Genomic DNA, 19,065 nt, shown 5'->3' with positions numbered 1-19,065 from the left:
TTATGAATGGAGCCACATCTCTGATCACTGCAATGCTCTGCTGACGGCCCAGGAGCTGCTGATCCAAGTGACAGCCCAAAGCTTTTAAAGATGTGAACAGCAAAAGCTGGGAATAATTTACTTTGCAAGCTACAAACCTCTTGGCCTACAGATGGGGCTCATCGTATTCCCTCTCCTGCCTCCTCCTGTCCTGTTCTTCTCTTTTGTTTCCCAGTATTGCCTTCTCTGCTCTCCCTCTCGGTTTGTCTTAAGGGATGTTGTCCTGCTTGGCTGTGTTGACCATCCCATGGGAGCTGCATCCTTCACGGCACGTTCCTGCCCCAAGGTTGTGGTACCAGCTGGGGACAGCTGGGTCCTGGCCATCCCCAACCCAGGCACAAATCCCCACAGCATCCCCACAGCCAGGGCAGAGCTCCTGGTGTAGGACCCAGTGGAATTTTGGCAGATCTCTGCGGCTTCATCCCCCTTTGGCCATAACTTCGTGTTCAAGACATTGTATTCCACAGCTCCATCTGCTCTGTGGAGCTCTGCCACAGCTCCGTCTCTGCCATTGGTCTCTGGGGGGTCTGTCCTTGAACCTTTCCATCTCTGGAGGCCAAATCCTGCCCTAAGCAGCTGGATGTGCTTAATCCTGGGTATTCCTGGGGTTTTTTGCCTTCTGGGTTATATGGATTCCTGCCTCCTCACCTCTGGGAGCAGCTCCCTCCGGCAGCCGGGCTGTGCTGCCTGCTCTGGCAGCCGTGGGACAGCGGGAGAACAACTAAATTTAGGCAATGAGCTTCCGACACTTGTCAGTTGTCACAAATGAGGGCAGGGCCCTGCATGGCCCCCTTGTGGTGCTGTGCCCCCCGCAGCGCTCAGGAGAGAGCCCTTGGCAAGCGGGAGGGAGCACGGGGTGGCAGGAGCACGGGATGGCAGGAATATGGGATGGCAGGAACATGGGATGGCAGGAACACGGGGTGGCAGGAACACGGGATGGCAGGAACATGGGATGGCATGAGCATGGCATGACAGGAGCATGGGATGGCAAGAATATGGGATGGCAGGAACATGGGATGGCATGAGCACGGGATGGCAGGAGCATGGGATGGCAGGAGCATGGGAAACCATCCCAGCCTGAGCAGTGGGTGAAGGGAAGGGGTGCTCCGTATTCCCAGTCCTTTCCAATGGAGCCGCTGTGAACCACGCAGCAGAACAGCTGCAAAGCAAAGCCTTGGTGTCTGGAGAAGGTGTTTTGCCCCAGGCTGGGGGGCAGGAGCACTCCCTGACTCTGTTTTTTCCCTTGCACAGGGGATGCTGTAAGGAGGTGAAGGATGGACTGACAGAGCCCCAGCAGTTTCTTCTCCACCCGAAGGCCGAGGGGCTCAGTCTGCAGGGAAGGAGCCGTTTTTGGACGCAAACATCCTCTGGCTGGGTTGAGGGGAGAGCAGCCACCGCTGCGGATCAAACCCGCTCCTGGAGGGGAAAATGCCGCTTCGGTTTGGTGTCTAATTAGATATTTACCAGGAAGGAAGGAAAGATATAAATAGGGTGACAGTGACTTCAAAGGGTGTTTTTTGACTTCTAAGAATAACACCTTTACTGGCGCCAGTTTCGGGAATATCAGCTGTGCCTGGGTGTGAAAGACGGAGGAGGTGTCGCAGCTCGGTCGGCAGCCAAGGGAGCAAACCCAGACCCCCGGCCCCCTGGCCCTGCCCCACCAGCTGAGGAAGGGACTGAGCCCGTGGAAGGCTCAGCTGCATCCACAGGGACACAGCAGAGGGAGTTCGAGGAAGACGAAGCCGCTGGTGCCGCAGCGCGGGTGGGAGGGGACGTGTGGCACCATGGGGACCCCGTCCCTGTCCCCGTGGGTGGTGCTGGGCCTTGCCCTGGTGCTGGTGGGACTCTGGGCTCCCTGTGTGGTGAGCATGCAGCCCAACTTCATCGTCATCCTGGCAGATGATGTGGGCTGGGGGGATCTGGGCGCCAACTGGGCAGAGACAAAGGAGACCCCGCATTTGGATCAGTTGGCTGCCGAAGGAACAAGGTAATGACTGTCCCCCTTCCCTGCCCTCTCCAAGCATCCCTGGTTACTCTGTCCTGCAGCACAGGGGAATTCAGCCCTGTGGGACTGGCAGGCAAAGGGATTTCATTGGTGTGGGTTTGGGTGCATGGGGAGGGCAGCCAGAGCCTGGTACCTTGGGGAGCAGATCCACCCATCCCTGCCAGAACCTTCATCTCCCACTCCCTGCCCTCATCCCCAGAGCAAAAGGGGGAGTGTGCAGGGCAGCAGGGAGGGCCAGGGCAGTCTTAGAGCACACAGGGTCTTGTGAGTTGAAGGGTCTTTTCATTTTGCAGGTTTGTGGATTTCCACTCGGCGGCGTCCACGTGCTCCCCGTCCCGTGCCTCGCTGCTCACGGGGCGCCTGGGTGTGCGCAACGGGGTCACCCACAACTTCGCCATCACCTCGCTCGGGGGCCTCCCCCTCAATGAGACCACCCTGGCCGAGGTCCTGCGGGAGGCTGGGTACAGCACAGGAGCTATAGGTAATGCCCAGAGTGCCCAGGGGCAGCTGGGGAGGTGGCAGGGGGTGACAAAGATGCCCTGGCAGAGGAGGGGCTGCAGGTACTTGGGTGAAACGCTGGCAATGAAAGGAAAATCTAAAGGGCCACGTGAGGGAGATTTCACACATCCCCCTTGGATTTTGCAATGCCAAGCTTAAAATCTTCCTTTTCAACGCTGCCGGAAACCCAGACTTCTCCATTTAATCTCTAATTGCTTTACCTCACGAGGAATGTGCTGGGTGTTCCCGAGAAACCAGGACTGTGCTCGGCGGCTCTGCCATCCTGCATCCCACACCACGGGCAGTGCCACTCGCCCCGTGGCTTCGGGCACCCTCCTGTCACTGTGGGTTCCCCTCAGCCAGCACAAACCCTTTGCACCTGCCTCTCCTGCTGTTGTGCTGGCAGAAAATCCCTCTCTTCCTCCATTCCCCCCCAGTTTTTGCAGTTCTTCCTCTTGGTTTGGTGCGTTCGGTGGGAGCAAGCGCGTGCCAGGGGTCAGAGGATGAAGCTGGATGCTAGGGAGGGGTTGGGAAGCCGTCTGCTCAGAACACAAACACATGAAAGAGCCTTTTAAGGCTGGAAACGGTCGCTTTGCACAGGCATGAGATACCTTATACATTTTTTTGGGGTTTTCTGCAAAAATAGACAGCATTCTGGAACCACGGCCAGCACAAACAAGGAGCCTTTCTTGTATCTTGATTAAAGCCCCCAGCGCTGTGGGCACCTCGTGGGTGAGGGCTGGCGGTGGCCAGAACTGTGTCACCTCTGAAATGATGTTCTGTGGCTTCCCCACAGGCAAGTGGCACCTGGGACACCATGGCCACCATCACCCCAACTCCCGCGGTAAGGGCTGTGCCAGCGGGGACAGGCCGAGGGCCCTGTGGCCACCTTCACCCCGCTGACCCCCTCGCTTGCCTCTCAGGCTTTGACTACTACTTTGGGATCCCCTACAGCCACGACATGGGCTGCACGGACACCCCTGGCTACAACCTGCCGCCCTGCCCGCCCTGCCCACGGCATGGCACCCCTGCCAGGTACGGGGCACGCGGGTTCCAGTGCTGGCACGGGGAGGTGGGTGTTTGCAGCAGTGTCCCCAGCCCTGAGGGCTGCCCTTGGCTGTGCTCACCTTCCCTTGTGCTCTGTGCACCCAGTTTTCCCCTGCAGGGTGTGGGCTGGGAGCATCCCGTGCCATGGGGACATTGGCACCGCTCCCTTTCTTGTCCCCTCCTCGGCTTTCCGGAAGCCAGGAGAACAGCCAGGCTCCATGGTGACAAGCCTGGGGTGGCTGTTCCCAGCAGGGAGGCGAGGAAGGACTGTTACACAGAGGTTGCCCTGCCTCTGTTCGAGAACGTCACCATCGTCCAGCAGCCCGTGGAGCTCGGCAGCCTGGCCATGCGCTACGCGGACGAGGCGTCGCGGTTCATCCAGCGGGCCAGGTGAGGGCCACCCGCTGTCCCCTGTCTGTCCCCGTGGCTGGGAGAGCTCCTGGGTCACTGCAGGACTCCCCCGCACCAGGGGAGATGGGTGTTGCGCCGGGGTTCGGATTTGGGGTGTCCATGGCTTGGCTTCCCGCTGGAGGAGGCGGCACTGAGGCTGTTCTGGTGTCCTCTAAAAGGGGGCGTGTGTTTTTAAAACCACCAGTTTTGAGGAAGGTCAAAGCCTTTGAGTGAGGCTGTGCCTCCTTGCTGGGCGGAACGTGCATGATGTCAAGGCTGGTGGGAATGGGAGGGAGGCAAACGCCGCCATCCCGTCTGTCCATCCCTGCATCCCTGCGGAGGAGCTGGCAGTGGGGTGGTGGAGGTGCCTCCATGGGTGTGAAGTGCTGGCAGGGGCGTGTGAGCAGGTGCTGAATGGTGCCCAGGGTGGGACCAGAACAGCACCCGGAGGTGTCTGAACACGCCCCAGGTGTGAGATTGGACCCATTTTGAGGATAAAGCACTCCGAGATCCTTGGGCTTCAGGATGTGCCTCCCCCAGCCCCACAGAACAGGAGGTGCCCGGGTGTGTTTGTCCCCGAGGAGCAGAGTGGCTCCTCCGAATGATGCCCCCGAGCCCTGCTGACGGGTTGTGTAATTTTAGTCCCCATTATTGGCGGATTACGAGCTGTGACTTTGCAAAATGCCTCCCTGCAGAGTGAGGAGAGGAAGCGCTGCCGGGCAGCCGTGTCTGAGCCCGTCCCCTGCCTGCATCCCCTGCCTGCGGGATAACGCAGGCCCGGGGAAGGGGGGTTCTCGGGGTAAGGTTTGTGTAACAGAGCGGAATGAAGGGCTGGGCAGGGAGCAGCCTGTGGGGAAATGGCTCTCTATAAACCTGGGTGCCGTTTTGTTGCACCATACCTGTAGTTTATCCCTTGTTGTCCGTGGGGTGGCTTGGCCACGTTTGGGATGCTGAGGATACCCAGGCTCTGGGCTGTGGGGCAGCAGCAACCCCTTCTCCTACCAAACCCGCAGCCCTCTGGGCTGCCAAGATGCTCTTTGGCTGTGAAGCCAAGTGTGTAAGCTCTGGGTTAATAGGAAAAACCTTTAAACTCCCAGAAGTGTTTTGAGGTTATCTGCGTTCATGGAGAACAGGATTAAGCAGGTGCCTGCCTTTTCTCCCCTTCCCTTTGATGGCTTATTCCAGTTTTCCCCTGGCTGACTCATTCATTAGAGGACAACAAAAGAACACTGGATTTGCCACCTTGGTGTTTTTTTAACCAGTCAAGGTTGAGCAATTTGTGACAGTGAGATGTGGCACTGCTCGAGCACAAGTGAGCGTGGGAGCAAAAGTCAGGGACTCCTGTCTTCAGTTATTGATTAAACGTTTGCTGGATCTTCAGGACAATTCCGAGATGTCCATGTGGCAGATGAGAGGGATGTTCAGCTGAGCATCACAGCCATCCATGAGTCCATCTGGATACTGGAGTGGTGCTTCTGAGTGGGATGTGAGCCAGGGGAAGTGGCTTTCCCTGCCCCAGCGTCTCTGGCATCCCATGGGAAGAGGTCTCACAGTAGCAATTTGCAAGGGGCACATGAGCTCTCCTGAATCCCCACGTCCTGCAGGGATGGGCAGGGTGCCAGGGGACACAGCCCTCCACGGGGCTCCAGCGTCATGAGGGGGATGCAGCAGCTCCGGGCAGGATGGGGTTTACTCATTTTCCATCCAGGTGGGTGACGGGCAGAGGAAGGAAGTGCTGAAACGCATGTTGGAAGGGCCCCCAGAGCTTCCAGGAGGTGGCCGGGGGAGGCTGGAGCCGGGCGCGTGCGCGGGCAGGGACACGTCCCCGGGATCCGGCCCCTCCCCGCCGCTGGCCATCCCACCCTTCCCCTCCGAGGTCCCTGAGGAAGAGCAGGCCTCGTTGGAGCAGATAAATATAGCTGTAAACAAGCAAACAGGACGTGTCCTGTGATGATTTAGGAGCGAGCAGGCAGCGGGGCAGCGCATGGAAGCGAACATGCCGCGCTGCCTGTGCGGGGCTGAGCGGCACTGCCAAGGCCGTGCCCAGGGTGGTGTGGGCATCCTGCTGTCCCCATCCTCTGCCCACATCACCAGCTGGGCAGGGGGACAAAGGGCCAAAATGGGCCCCCTGAGAGAGGGGAGGGAGGTGTGAGTGTGTGCGCCAGTGTGGGGTGTTTGGCCACTGGAGATGGAGGAAGGGGCAAGTCCATCCCAAGTGGGATAACAGTTGACAACAAGGGGACAATGGGGAGAGGTTTAAGTAGGAGCAGGGGAGGCTCAGCTCAGCCAAACTTCCTCCCTGTGAGGGCGGTGGGTGCCTGGAGAATTTGCAGCTGGGTGATGCACATGGGGTGTTTTCCCCCAAGGAGCTGCAGGGGCAGACAGGCCACTGGTTTATGTCCCCAGGCTCAGCAGTGCCACCACCCCAGTGACCTCGTGCCACTGCCTTCCCCTGAAGGCTGAACACTGTCCCTCTGTCCCCTGCGCAGTGACAGCGGACGCCCCTACTTCCTCTACCTGGCCCTGGCCCATATGCACGTCCCGCTGACCCCCCCGCTGCCCCCCGCTCCGGGTAGGGGCATCTACGGAGCCTCCCTGAGAGAGATGGATGCACTGGTGGGACGGATAAAGGAGGTCGCTGACAGCCACGGGAAGGGCAACACGCTCCTGTGGTTTGCAGGTACAGCAGGAAAACTGGGGCTGGGGGTGACGCTGGGGACTGCACCTTGGGGTAGGGCAGGACCTGTGTTTGTCCCCTGCCCTCAATGCTCCCATTGCTCTGTGGATGGGGAGTGGTCCCAGCTGGGGACGGGGGTCCTGGGCTGCTGTGGCCACTCAGCTGGGTGCCCACCCTGCCACCCCCCTCAGCTGCGGGGCTGAAGTGGTGGGGCCGTGACTCATTAAACCACAAATCCTCGCTCATTAAGAAGCCCAAATCCGCTCTCTGTCGCTGAGCAGCCTCCCTAATGAGGATGTCTTGCTCCTGATGACAGGAACTGCTCGCTCGGCCTCTCATTAACACCCCAAGCTGGTGGCACCGTGTCCCCCCTGCCCTGACCTGGCGGCACTCCAGCCTCTCGCCCTGCACTCAGCCCCTGCAAACAAACTTAAAAACCAAAATTCATCAACCAGCTGCTCTTGCTTGTGTGGGGAGGCATCACAGGAGTGGCAAGGAGGGATGGACGGGTCACTTGTCCTTGCCTACCCCACACGGTGGAGGTGTCCCCTCTGGTCTTGGTGTCTCTCATGGGGACATTTCTTTCTCTCGCAGGTGACAATGGCCCCTGGGCACAGAAGTGTGAGCTGGCAGGGCGCCTGGGGCCGTTCGTGGGTGCCTGGCAGAGGCAGCGAGGTAACGTGGCAGTGTGGGGGGGTCCCAGTCCCCGGGGGCATGGGGGGGGGCTGCTCTACAAAGCCCTTCACTGCCCATCGAGGGGATGTGGGCAGCATTCCACCCCAAGCCTTTCCCTGGCTGCTGCCCTGGGCTTGAGCACCCCAGAACACATTTTTAATTTCAAACAGTCAAGTTTCCCCCAAAACTGCTGCAGGGGGTGGGCTGGGGTCCCCGTTAACCCGGAGCTTGAGGTGAGTGGTGATTTGGAGATGGGATGTTGCCATCTGCCCCGTCAGGGTCTCACAGCCCCCAGCCCCATCCTGCCTCGAGCAGAGCACCCACCACCCTCCCTGCGCCCCGGGACTTTGCTTTTCTTTCTCTCCACCGTTTTGTTGGGTTTTTTTTGTTGAGGTTTTTTTTCACTCTTTCCTCCTTTTCCGGCCAAGCCATCTGCTTGGTGGGTTTATTTCGGCCGAGGCGGCCAGAAACATTCATGAGTCAGGCGTTTCCCACTTCTGCTTGTATTACGCGGAGTTAACGTGCCAGGCTCGGCTGCCCCTGCCCGGGGTCAGCAGCGAGGGGCTTCCTCCTCCGCTTCCTGACGCCCCGGCCGTGGGACCGCGGCCGCTCCCCTGGGCGAACTGCGCTGGCTCCGTCCCATTCCCAGAGCCTTTCCTTCGCCCGGCCCCGGCATGGAACCGTAACCTTAATTTTCTAGTAAACAAACCCCGCTGACGGCCCCGGGTTGTTGCTCTTGAGCAACCCACGGTCACAAGCCCGAGCAGATGGTACAGAGACTGCGGCGTTCGGGAACAGGCGAGGAAAACACGGCCCCTTCCCAGCCCCTCCTGCCTGCGGTGGAGGCTGGGGAGGAGGTCGGGCTGGCAGAGCGCTCCGAGCTGGCTGCAAACACTGGCGGCGAGAGTGACTTCGGAAATCCCTCGGCCGGTGGCTGCACGGATGTTTGGAGAGCCGGCCCGGGCTGGCACTGCCCGCACTGCCCGGGGCTGCCGGGGTGGGATGCTCGGCCTTCCCAGCCCCGGGGATTGTTCCCCGGCAGGGGAAGCCCCCCAGGAGTGGGAGGGCGGGGCAGGACGGACTGCTCCCGGCTCTATATGTTTCTATGTGTTTCTATGTGTTTCTGTAAGTTTCCTGTAGCTCAGTGTTTGTTTTAGGGTCCAACCCAAATTCCAGGGATGTTTTCCACTCATTTCAGGTGGTCACTGGAGTTGGGAGAGAGCAGCGTATCCGTGTGTGCTCCCCCTTCTTCTGTGCTTCCCACAGCCCCCAGCCCACTCCAAAAGCTCGTCTCCCACCTTGGGGCCAAGAGTCCAGCAACGGGGGGATACTGGGAGAGAGAGAGACATTTTGGGGATGTGGTGCTGGGCATGTTTTGGGGCAGGTTGGGGAAGTTCCAGACCTGGTGTCCCTGTGCTGAAGACCTGCTGTGTGTGTGGTGGGACCAAGGTTTTCATGCCGCCACGGGAATGCACAGTTCAGCTTTCCTGGAAAGCCTGGAAAGTCCCCACAGCAGCAGGGCTGCATCATCCCCACTCTGGAGAAAATTCCCTGGTTGGGTTTGGGTGTTTCAGCCCTGTTTACTTCCCAAAGTGTTAATGTGACCTCATTCCCAGGCTGCTCTGACCTGACCAGCCAGAGGTACTGGGGTGGCTTGGTCAGGAAATGTCCCTCTGATGTCCTTCCAGAGACCCCGACCATGCATGGAAAAACCCTGGAAATGCACCCAGGAGGATGAGTTTTTTCATCTTGTGCAGAGAAGGGGATTCATATTAATTGCTGTAATTGCTGTGATTTCCTGGGGTATCTGAGGGCAGAGGGGAAACACCAAAAGTTTGGGTGGGCAATGGGAGAGATCGGGGATGTGCTTGGTCCATGCCAGCGTCAGAAACCTTTTCCCTGGGCTAGTCCTTGTGGCACCCTGTGCCACACGTGTCCTTGTGGGCACGGCAGCATAGTCTGGGAGCATGGATCAGCCCGAGGCATCAGGCAGTGACTCCTGGAGAAGCCGGGCCGGGCTGGGGAGGCGCGGGGACTCTGTTGGCTGTGCCCGGAGGAAATGGCTCGGGGCGAGTGCCGTTGCCATGTGCACGCTGAAAGGCAGCGCACAAAGGCTGCTCCTGGGAAGTTTGCTCGGTGAATCGCGTTGGGATTTTCTCTTTGCCCCATTCCCAGCTCCTTCCCCCTCCAGCTGCCTGGGGCCCTTTGGGCTGCAGCCAAGGCAGAGGCTGTCCAACACCCTTCCAGCCGTTTTGATGCTTGGTGTTCCTATTTCGGGGCTCAGCACCCCAATTTTGGTGCTCAGCACCCCAGTCCCAGTGCTCAGCACTCCAGGCAGAGGAAGGGACTGGGCAGATCCCTGTGCATCTCAAATCCAAGGGCAGAGCAGGCGTGCACTGGGTGCTGTCAGGGAAACGATGGATCAGGGTCATTAACTGGCAGCAGGGTTATTAGCAGGATGGTATTTTTAATGAGGCAGGTTTCCAGCAGGTGGGGGGGGGGGGCTGTTGGTGCTGAGCCCTGCAGAGGACAGAAGCCCCTGGAATAAATTCCTACATTTCCTGCCTGCTCCATTCTCTCACCTGGCATCAAAAGTGGCTGAAAATGCAATGGCTCTGGCAGCCACTGCATTTCTCATCACTCACTGGAGCAGAGAAACACAAACCAGTGCCCAGCTGAGACCCCTTTCTTTTCCCTTTCCCTCTGAAAAACTCCTGTAGCTCTTCTTCCTTCCCTGGCCCAGTGAAACCATTCTCCTTTGGGGTAATTTACACCATCTCTGCCCTGCACAGTTCCTTTCCTGGGGAAACTCCGGGGTCAGGAGGTTTTCCAGTAGCAGCAGGATGCCCAGCGCTGCCCCGTTCTCCTGCAGGTGGGAGCTCAGCCAAGCAGACAACCTGGGAAGGAGGGCACAGGGTGCCAGCCCTGGTGTACTGGCCTGGCCGTGTCCCTGCCAGGAGGACGAGCCACGCTCTGCTCAGGTAAGAGCCCCTCGGGGAGCGGGGTGGCCCCATTTGGAAGGACCCCTGTCCCCGCACTGCGACCCAGGTCATCACCTGGATTTTGGCAGCAGCAGCTGCCTGCACTGGTTCTTCCCTGCCTTGTGCCAGACTGTACTTTTGTCCTCTCCCAGGACTTAATGCTTCAGCAGAGAGGAGCTGAAAGGGCTTTTTGTGAGGCTGGAGGGTTGGCGCTCGCAGCCACCGGGCTCCGTGTGCTCCTGGCCGCGGTGGCCAAGGGCCTCCCGATAATTAAAAGATGACGATGTTCTCTCTCCCCACCAAGGAGCAGGCTCAGGCTTTGTGGTCTGTGAATGGCTTTATGTGGAGGAGGGTGCGGTTGTGGGCAGGGCTGGCCGGAGAGATGGAGCTGGCAGCCCCTGCAGGATGCGGCCGGGCCGGGATCCGGCGGCAGCGAGGCCAGGGGCTGCTGCCCCCCGCCCCTCCTCGCTGCGGAGGGCGGCAGGGAGGGTCTGTATTGCCCCTCTCCATGCAGCACTTGCACCCCTCCATATGGAACTGCACCTCTCCTGACAGCCCTCCCTGGCAGCGGGCGTGGGGCACAGCCTGTGCTGGGGCAGGGCAGGGGGAATGTCCCCTTTCATCCCTGGGGTGGTGGGGCTGGAGGGTTGTTGGGCATTGGGATGCTCCGTCCCCTTTCATCCCTGAAGCACACAGGGTGATGGGGTTGGAGGGTTGTTTGGTGTTGGGAAAGAATGTCCCAGCTGCTGGAATCGAGTCCTGACTGGTGGGCCCTGGGGCAGCGTTGGGTGTTTCTAAGGTCCATGAGATAAGCTGGAGACACTCACTCGTTCCACGGCCCGAGGGCAGCTCTGGGAGCTGGATTTTTGCAGGCAAGGGAAGGTTTGAGCCATAAGCTGAGTCACTAGTGTCTGACAGAGGGGATGAGGCGCACGTAGCACCCCATGGTTTTGCCTCCGAATCCTTGCCTGCCGTGGGACGTGGGGCAGAGCTGCCAGACCCTGCCCACTCGGGCAGCTGGGGCAGCATGTGCAGGGTCAGTGCCCGTCCCCATCCCCCTGTGCCACCAGCCTTTCCCTGCAGCCTTGCCTCCAAGCCCAGGAATTCTGATTATCTAATCACAGACCTTATCTCCTGCATTTCCCAGCTCTAGTCTGACAGGTTGGACAGCTGGAAATCTAGAAATCCAGCAGAGGCACGTGCAGCACTCCAGGTGCTTGGAAAGTGACTGGAGCTCCCCAGAAGTCACAGAGCAGCTGGTGTCCCCCACATCAGAGCCTGGCACTGCCACGGGGCCATGCCCAGCTGTGCAGGGTGATGCCCTGGCATCAGGACAGGGCACCCCCTCTTTGGGAGGCAGCACAGAGCCAGCCTGGGGGGCGTGAGCAATGGGTCATGCTCAGGAAAGTGTCACCACTGTGGTCCCAGCCATGGCCTGAGGTGGGACAGGGAATGTGGAGGGACACAGAGGGACAGGGAGGTGCTCACAGGACAGGTGGCTTTTCTCTGTGCCTCTGTCACCCTCGGGGACAGCCCCCAAAGATGAACATGTGCAACAGGGACATTGAAATCCCCCCAATTGAAGGGGAAGACCGAGAGGCTGGGGAGGGAATGAAATGTGTGTGCAGGAGAGGCTGGGGAGCCCTGTGCACACGCAGAGGGACCTCAGCCTGGTGGGATCCCCGGGAAGAGCCCATCTGCAGGGATCTCCTCTTCCCCTGGGGTTATGGAAACACCTGGCTCGGGCAGGGAGGCTGCTGGGACTGCCCAGGACCTCGTGGCTCCGTGTCCTGCCTGGCCAGGGAGTGCAGGGGTGAGCGAGGGTGAGCGTGCCCAGGGGCAGGGAAGCTGCAGCCAGCAGAGAATCGCTGATGCCTCGCCACAGACCAGCACCTGCACGCCAGGCTCTGCACAAAACTGCCTTGTCTGCTTTTCTTAATTATAGTTAATTGCCAGAGCCACCCACTGTGCTTCTGCCCTTCCCTGCCCCAACCCAAAGTAGGGCACGGAAGAAGTAGGTCAGGAAGGTGGTGAAGGAGGAGATTGCACCATCCTGGCTGTGCCGGCGGCGTGGGGCTGGGCAGGTTGGCTGAGCTGCTGGGGTGTGGGGAGAGCTGCTGCAGCTGCCTGCAGCCTGCCATCGCCAGGCAGGGCAGGGTTTCCCTGCCACGTCATGCCTGGGATGCCGGGATGCCCAGCACCATGGCAGGGCAGTGCTCCCACCAAGTCCTGCCCAGGTGTGGGGGTGCCCACTGTCTTACAGGAAGGGAGCTGCTGTCCCTGGGCACTGCCAGGACCTTTTCCCTCGGTGTTCAGGCAGCAGCAGGATGGTGGAGTGGCTTTATGTGTTGAATCTTTCTTGGCAGGGCAGGGGTTGGCAGTGGGGCTTTCCCTCAAGCACGGCTTTCCCAGCTTGGCTCCCAGGATGTGCCCGCTGGCTTTGATGCCAACTTCCACCAAAATCCTATTTTTCATGCCTTTTCCATGGGTTACACCTGCCCATGGCTGGGGGAATCTTCAGCCACCTCTGCCCTCAATCATGTTGTACTCCCACCCTGGTGGTGCTTTCCAGAGGTCCCATCCACTGGTCAGGGCTGCTTGGGAGCATCCACATGCATTGAGGTGGGAGCTGGATCGTGGGGGTGCTGGGCAACCCTGGGACCAGGGACAGGCTGCCCAGGTGAGCTGCTGTTTTGGGGGACCTGCTGTGCCCCCAGTGAGGTGCTGCAGGGACTGCAGTGGAGAGCCAGGATGTTTTTGGGCACCTCCCGGCCGGCCTGGCCGTGGGGGCCGTCTTGGTGAGCGCCGGCCGGGGCTGCCTCGCAGCAGTGTTTGTTCTTATTTGTTCTCTCTGTCTCTTAGCAGCTGAATTAAAACTCGTTCAATGGGAAAGCTGGGGGCTGTTAAACCCAGGGCTCTTTCCTCTCTCTGCTCACGCAGCTGCCATCACACCCTGGGCAGGAGACACGCGGGGGCAGGGTCATAGTGGTGGCAGAGCCATGGTGACCAGGTCACAGTGCCAGGACCACGGCAGCACCCCAGTGACCCCAGTTCCTGGTGCTTTTGCCTCCTGTACCAATTTCCTTGCCCCAGCCAAGCCCTCAGAGCTGGCACGGGGGTTTTGTAGCCAGAGGGGTGAGGGTTGAGTCCCCGTCGGCAGCACTGCCAGCTGTCACCTCCTGTGCCACAGCCTCGTCCCCGAGGGCAGCGTTGGCCACGCTGATGTCCCGCTGTCCCCTGGGGCCATGGGACACCCTGGTGTGGGTGGTTCCTTTTAGAGATGTGGGGTCACCTTGTGACTACATCTGTGAGGGAGGGATGCTGTTGGTGGCACGAGGGGGACGGACACTTGTGCCCCACAGGATGTGGAGGGTGTGGACTGGATGTGGGGGCTGCGAGCAGGATGTTCCCATCCCACTGGAGTCGAGTCTGGACCCCTCTAGGACACAGGGCCAGCAGAGGGGGAGCCTGTGCCCAGGCTGTGAAGGGCTGGGAGCAGGGCTGGGTGATCCCCATCCCACCCCTCCTGCAGCCCCTCCACGCCACATGGATGTGCCAGGTGGGGACAGGCAGCAGGTGGGAAAGCAGGGACTGTCCCTCTCTGCATCCCCACGGAGCCAGCGGGACTTTGGGCCAGCTGCTCCTTCCCCGTGTCCCTCTGCTCCGGGAAGGACTGGGGTGAGACCCAGGTGCTCTGCTGTGGCTGAGGACCTGCACAGGCTGGAAAGGCTGAGGGGGTCTGTGGGACACGGAGCAGCTCCGCTCTCCTGTTCCATCCTGGCTCGTGCTGTGCCCTGCAGCAGCCACACCGCATTTCCTGGGGTGCCAGGAGCTGCTGGCACCGGCCTGAAAACCCCTGTGCTGGCACTTGGTGCAGACGGTGACTGACCTGCTGCCTTCCCGTGCCCAGGGGATTCAGGAGGGCGGGGGGGGCTGTGGGTGCAGGGTTTGCCAGGCACATCCTGACTGAACCCGAGCAGCTGGCTGGGGGTGTGAGGGGTGTGAAGCCAGGGCTTGCCAGGAACAGGGCTGGGTTCAGCCTTTTCAGCTGTTGGGAGCTCCTCTTGTGAGGGATGTGGGGCACAGGTGAGGTTGGGGGGACCCTCCATGGATTCTCACTCCTTGCTCTGATGACAGTCCCCTCTTTCCCCAGCGTCCTGGACATCTTCCCCACGCTGGTGGCCCTGGCTGGGGCAGCGCTGCCCCCAAACAGGCGCTTTGATGGCTTGGATGTGTCCCCAGTTCTCTTTGGCTGCTCGGATGTGGGGCACAAGGTAAGGCAGAGCCACCTCCCCGGTGACAGCCCCTCCTGACAGCAGGAGCCTGAGCTAAAACAGGTGAGTGGGGGTGGAAAAAGGCTCAGACTGGTGATGTGCAGATCCACGGGAGCGTCAGCCCCTGGCCTGGAGGAGGAGAAGGACAGCTGGAGATGGCCGGGTGCTGTACCAGGCTGGGCTTGGGATATCAGGGTAAAAGGGCTCTGGGCTAATGAAGATGGTTTTGTGCTTTGTTCACAAATCTGGGATTAGAAGTGGAAATGCCTGTGCCTGCAGCTTGGCACCTTCCTGCGTGCCTCAGAGCTGTGTCTGTGATCCCAGGGACTCCAGCCCGGGGATGCTCAGGCTTGTGGCAGCCTGCAGTGCCCAGCACAGCATCTTTCTCATCCCAAAAGGTACATCAAAAGGGGGAGATTCCAGGGGCTCAAACCTGGTTATACCCATTTATTTATCACACCAGATCAAGGTGTAACAAACCCCTTCTCCTCCCAGCTCTGGGGTGACAGTGTTCCAGCGGGACAGCCCAATCCCACATCCCGCAGCTCTGTCCATACAACCAGCTGCTGGCAGATCCTTTAACCCCAAAAACCACAGTTTGCAGGACAAGCAGGATGGCCACATGCTTGTCTCAGAGTTGCACGAGATTTTTGCAGAACCAAAGGAATTTTAAAAAGGCGGCTTTAATAGCAGTCCCATGGATAAATCCTGAGTTTGCTTTTAAAGTACACCCTCCTGCAAGCACCGCGAGCCAGCTCCCAGCGGGATCTTGGATTTGCTTTCTGTGTCCATCAGGGGTTTGGTATTTGCTTTGTATTTATGGAACCTTCTGCTGAACCGGGAGATGGAGCAGGGAAGGGGATGGGATGTGTCCAGCGGGCTCCACTCTGCTCCTTGGGATTAACCCTGCTCTGCACGGGCAGCGCTGGGAGCAGGGCACTGGGGGGCTGCTGGCAGCAATGGTTTGCTGGGAATGATGGTTTTCTGGGAGCAATGGCGTGCTGAGAGTGGTGTTTTTTTGGGAAGGATAGTTTGCAGGCAGCCATGGTTTGCTGGGAGCAATGGTTTGCTGGGTGTCAGGGTGCAGCCATTCCTGTGTGGAATTCCCCCCAGGGGGTGGGACCACACTGCCATAGGATGGGGTGACCTGGGAGGGGACACACAGCCCTGTGGGGTGGTCAGGAGCAGGTGTGTCCCCGCTCCCTCCCCTCCTGGCTTCCCCCCTCTCACCCCCTGCTCGCGAGTGGCCGATAGTGACCCCCGTGCAGGGTTTCTCTTGACACAAATCCTCCTGAAAGCAGCTCTCTCGCTCACTCCAAAGCCCAATTTCCACACATTCCTAATTGGGGTGGCTGGAGCTCCCAGCATGGGCTGCCCGGGTGACATTGTCCCAGTGTCCCAGCCTGTGCTCGGCACTGGCACAGCCGGGAACGGGGTTGGGGTAACACCAAGGTCCTGCTGAGAGCGAGGGCTGTTGTCAGGAAAAATAAACCACGTCCTCCAAGGAGCACCGAGAGTACCAGGGGCAGTAAATCCCTCTGTCCGTCAGCTGAATGTGAATTGCCCAGAGCACCAAGTTCAAGCAATGAATTTTCAGGGGAGAAAAGGCTTTTCCCCCTCCCTTCTCTATTTTTTATTTATTAAAATAATAGTCATGGATTAATGGAAGAGTTCCAGACCTGGGAATGTTTCTTGATTCAAAACAAGTTCCTTAATTACGCAGTAAATTATAACATATTTTCTAAATGTGGGGTTTTAAGAGGTTTAGGAACATGGTTGTTGGTAGGAAGGGAGGTTTGAGTGCCCTTGGCAGCAGCCCAGCTGTACTGTTTAAAGGTGTAGGCAAAGCTTTAAGGCTGGTGACAGATGAATTGGTTCAATTCCTGGTTCCTTGGCTTCACAGGGCCTTGAATATTTGCTGATTCCTCCTTTGGAGCTCTTTTATCCTGCCCGAGGAGTGTCAGCAGAAGGGGACTCTGCAGCAGAGCTTCCTCCTTGCACCAGGCTCACACTGCACCACTTCTTCCTCTTTACACCCTTCTTATTTCTCCCCTAAAACATAAAGATCCAACCAAATTCCAAAAGGTGATTTTTAAACAAATAATTTACCTTGCAATGGAGGGCAATAAAGGAAAGTGAGAGCATTTGGAAATCACCCCCTACCCTGAATCCTGGCATTTCTTGGATGAGGTTCCAACCAGTCCCATGAGGCAGTGGCTACATCTGGACCAGGCAGTGTGGGATGGACACCTCTGGGTGCCTGGGATCCCTGGAGTGCTCTGCCAGGCAGTGTGGGATGGACATCTCGGGGTGCCCGGGGTGCCTGGGATGCTCCCTGAGGGGCAGGGCTCTGTGCCGGGCACCTGCTCAGGCACTGCTGCGCTCATCAGCTGCGAGTGCTGTTACTAAACTTGGCACTGCAGCTGCCTACAACTCCAGCAGATGTTTCTAATTCTTAGCACAGTGGAAATTTCTTGAATCACTTTTAAACTCAAATTCCCGGGGAGGAAACCTCAAGTGACTCATCTCTCAGTGAAGGCTTTGGCTCCACGGCAGATATTATCAGAGAGAGGAGCCGCTGGAGTGTCCAGCTCACTTGTCTCCTCGCTCCCCAGTGCCAGAGCAGCTGTCCTGTGTGGATCAAGTGTCCTAAATACCAAAAGTGAGAGATTAGACCCACCCTTCCCTCCTTCCCTTGCTCCTCTGCCCGTTCCCTGGCTGTTGTCAGGGAAGGGAGCCCTCGCACAGCGGGGTGAGTCAGACGGACGGGAGGGATGTGGGAGCGATGTTCCAGCGCCTCACCTTCCCCTCTGCCTCGCATGAGCTCACCCGCAGCTCGTGGCTGTGCTGGCTCCCGGCTGGGGCTCAGCTCCCTTGGATGTCCCCACTGCTGGCTGAGCTGTGAGCACCCAGGGAGGTGCTGGGTGACACAGAGCACCTGAGACCACCCTGGCTCCCAAATATTACACAGGCATTCAGTGATAGGGCAAGGGGGAATGGTTTTGGAGTAAAAAGGGGAGATTTAGATTGGATGTTAGGAAGAAATTCTGAATTTTAAGAGTGGGGAGGCCCCGGCACAGGTTATCCCAAGAAGCTGTGGCTGCCCCATCACTGGAAGTGTCCAAGGCCAGGTTGGACAGGGCTTGGAGCAGCCTGGGACAGTGGAAGGTGTCCCTGCCATGGCAGGGGGTGGAATGGGATGGGCTTTGAGATCCTTCCAACCCAAACCATTCTGGGATTTTATGATAATCTGCCCTGCTCTGCTGGAAGCCCCCCCACCTTCATGAACACTTTCTTACCATAGAATCAGGAGGTAAATTCAGAGGCTTCTGCCAGGCCAGGAAGGTTCAAGGGAGATGCTGGTGTTTCCTGGGGCCCTTTTGCCATCATTCCACCCTTCAGCAATCACAGCTCTGTTGGTTGCCCAGAGTCCAAGGCCTGAATGGTGTCTGTGAATGTGTGCAGGGGTGGGATGTGGCTCACCTGGGGAGGGAGTGGATCTCATGGAACATTCTGTCCTTCCTGCAGGTTCTGCTCCACCCCAACAGTGGCGCAGCTGGGAAGGTTGGCAAGATCGAGGCCCTGCGGCTGGCTCAGTACAAGGCGTTCTACACCACAGGTACTGTGTCCCTACCAGAGGTTCTAAAGTCTGGGAAAGAACCTCTGGAATTCTTAGATCCCTGCAGGTGAAAACCCCACAGGTTAATTCAAGCAAGAGCAGACCCAAGGATGTGTTGACCCGTGTCTGCAGGATGGTGCTGCAGCCTGGGGTTGGCCTCAGGAACACCCTTGGAATCAGAGCTGGGATGGGGTGGGGATGGGCCATCCTGGGGGGGTGAGGAGCACAGGGGTGATCCCTGGACCCCTGTGACCCCAGGGGTTTTCTCCCATTTCCTCCCTAGGAGGGGCCATGGCCTGTGACGGCAGCACTGGGCCGGCAGTGCAGCACCAACCACCCCTCATCTTCAACCTGGACCGTGACATCCAGGAGCAGGAGCCTCTGGATGTGGCATCCAGAGAGTACCAGGCAGTGCTGCCTGCCATCAGCAGGGCTTATGCCCAAGCTCTGCAGGACATTGCAGCAGACAATGTCTCAGTTGCAGATTATTCCCAGGATCCAGCTGCAATTCCCTGCTGCAACGTGCAGCACGTGGGCTGCCGGTGCCGCGGGGCTCACGGAGCCACACTGGATCCTCGTGTGGAAAAGAGAACGCCATGGCTTTGTCTGTAAGCAAATAATTGCTCAGGCTGCTCCTTTCCTGAGCCTGGTGTCTGTGAACTCCAGGCTGGAGGTTGGCCATGGGGAGGGATGGAGGCTGTGGATCCTCTGCTCCGTGCTGGGAAGAGGGAGGTGAGTTGGATGTGGGACTGGGGGAGCACACAGAGGGTCCCCTTTGGACCCTGGGCATATGGAAGGCTTTTTGTAGGGCTCTTTATCTGGGAAAGAGACAGTTCTTGGATTAAAAGTACCTTCTGTGA

The 19,065-nt window shown here is 58.9% G+C and overlaps 1 protein-coding gene across 2 annotated transcripts in view; it reads left to right on the top strand.

Annotated features, from left to right (window-relative positions):
* ARSG (arylsulfatase G) overlaps positions 1-19,065 on the top strand; it is a 25,945-nt gene extending 6,880 nt beyond the window's left edge. The window contains exons 2-12 of one of the 2 annotated variants that reach the window (XM_069032452.1): positions 1,291-2,026; positions 2,338-2,525; positions 3,339-3,386; positions 3,466-3,577; positions 3,842-3,979; positions 6,469-6,659; positions 7,251-7,331; positions 10,204-10,312; positions 14,466-14,586; positions 18,115-18,205; positions 18,489-19,065. In XM_069032452.1, the coding sequence (XP_068888553.1) occupies positions 1,824-2,026; positions 2,338-2,525; positions 3,339-3,386; positions 3,466-3,577; positions 3,842-3,979; positions 6,469-6,659; positions 7,251-7,331; positions 10,204-10,312; positions 14,466-14,586; positions 18,115-18,205; positions 18,489-18,817 (1,611 nt within the window). In that variant the 5' untranslated portion in view covers positions 1,291-1,823 and the 3' untranslated portion in view covers positions 18,818-19,065. Of the gene's footprint in view, positions 1-1,290; positions 2,027-2,337; positions 2,526-3,338; positions 3,387-3,465; positions 3,578-3,838; positions 3,980-6,468; positions 6,660-7,250; positions 7,332-10,203; positions 10,313-14,465; positions 14,587-18,114; positions 18,206-18,488 lie in introns of both variants that reach the window. The other variant, XM_069032451.1, reaches the window with a different exon arrangement.

The sequence above is a fragment of the Aphelocoma coerulescens genome, chromosome 18 (assembly GCF_041296385.1).
Source record: "Aphelocoma coerulescens isolate FSJ_1873_10779 chromosome 18, UR_Acoe_1.0, whole genome shotgun sequence".
In the NCBI taxonomy this organism is placed as follows: Eukaryota; Metazoa; Chordata; class Aves; order Passeriformes; family Corvidae; genus Aphelocoma; species Aphelocoma coerulescens.
Note: the sequence above shows the minus strand (reverse complement) of the source record. Positions and strands in the feature narration are given on the sequence as shown.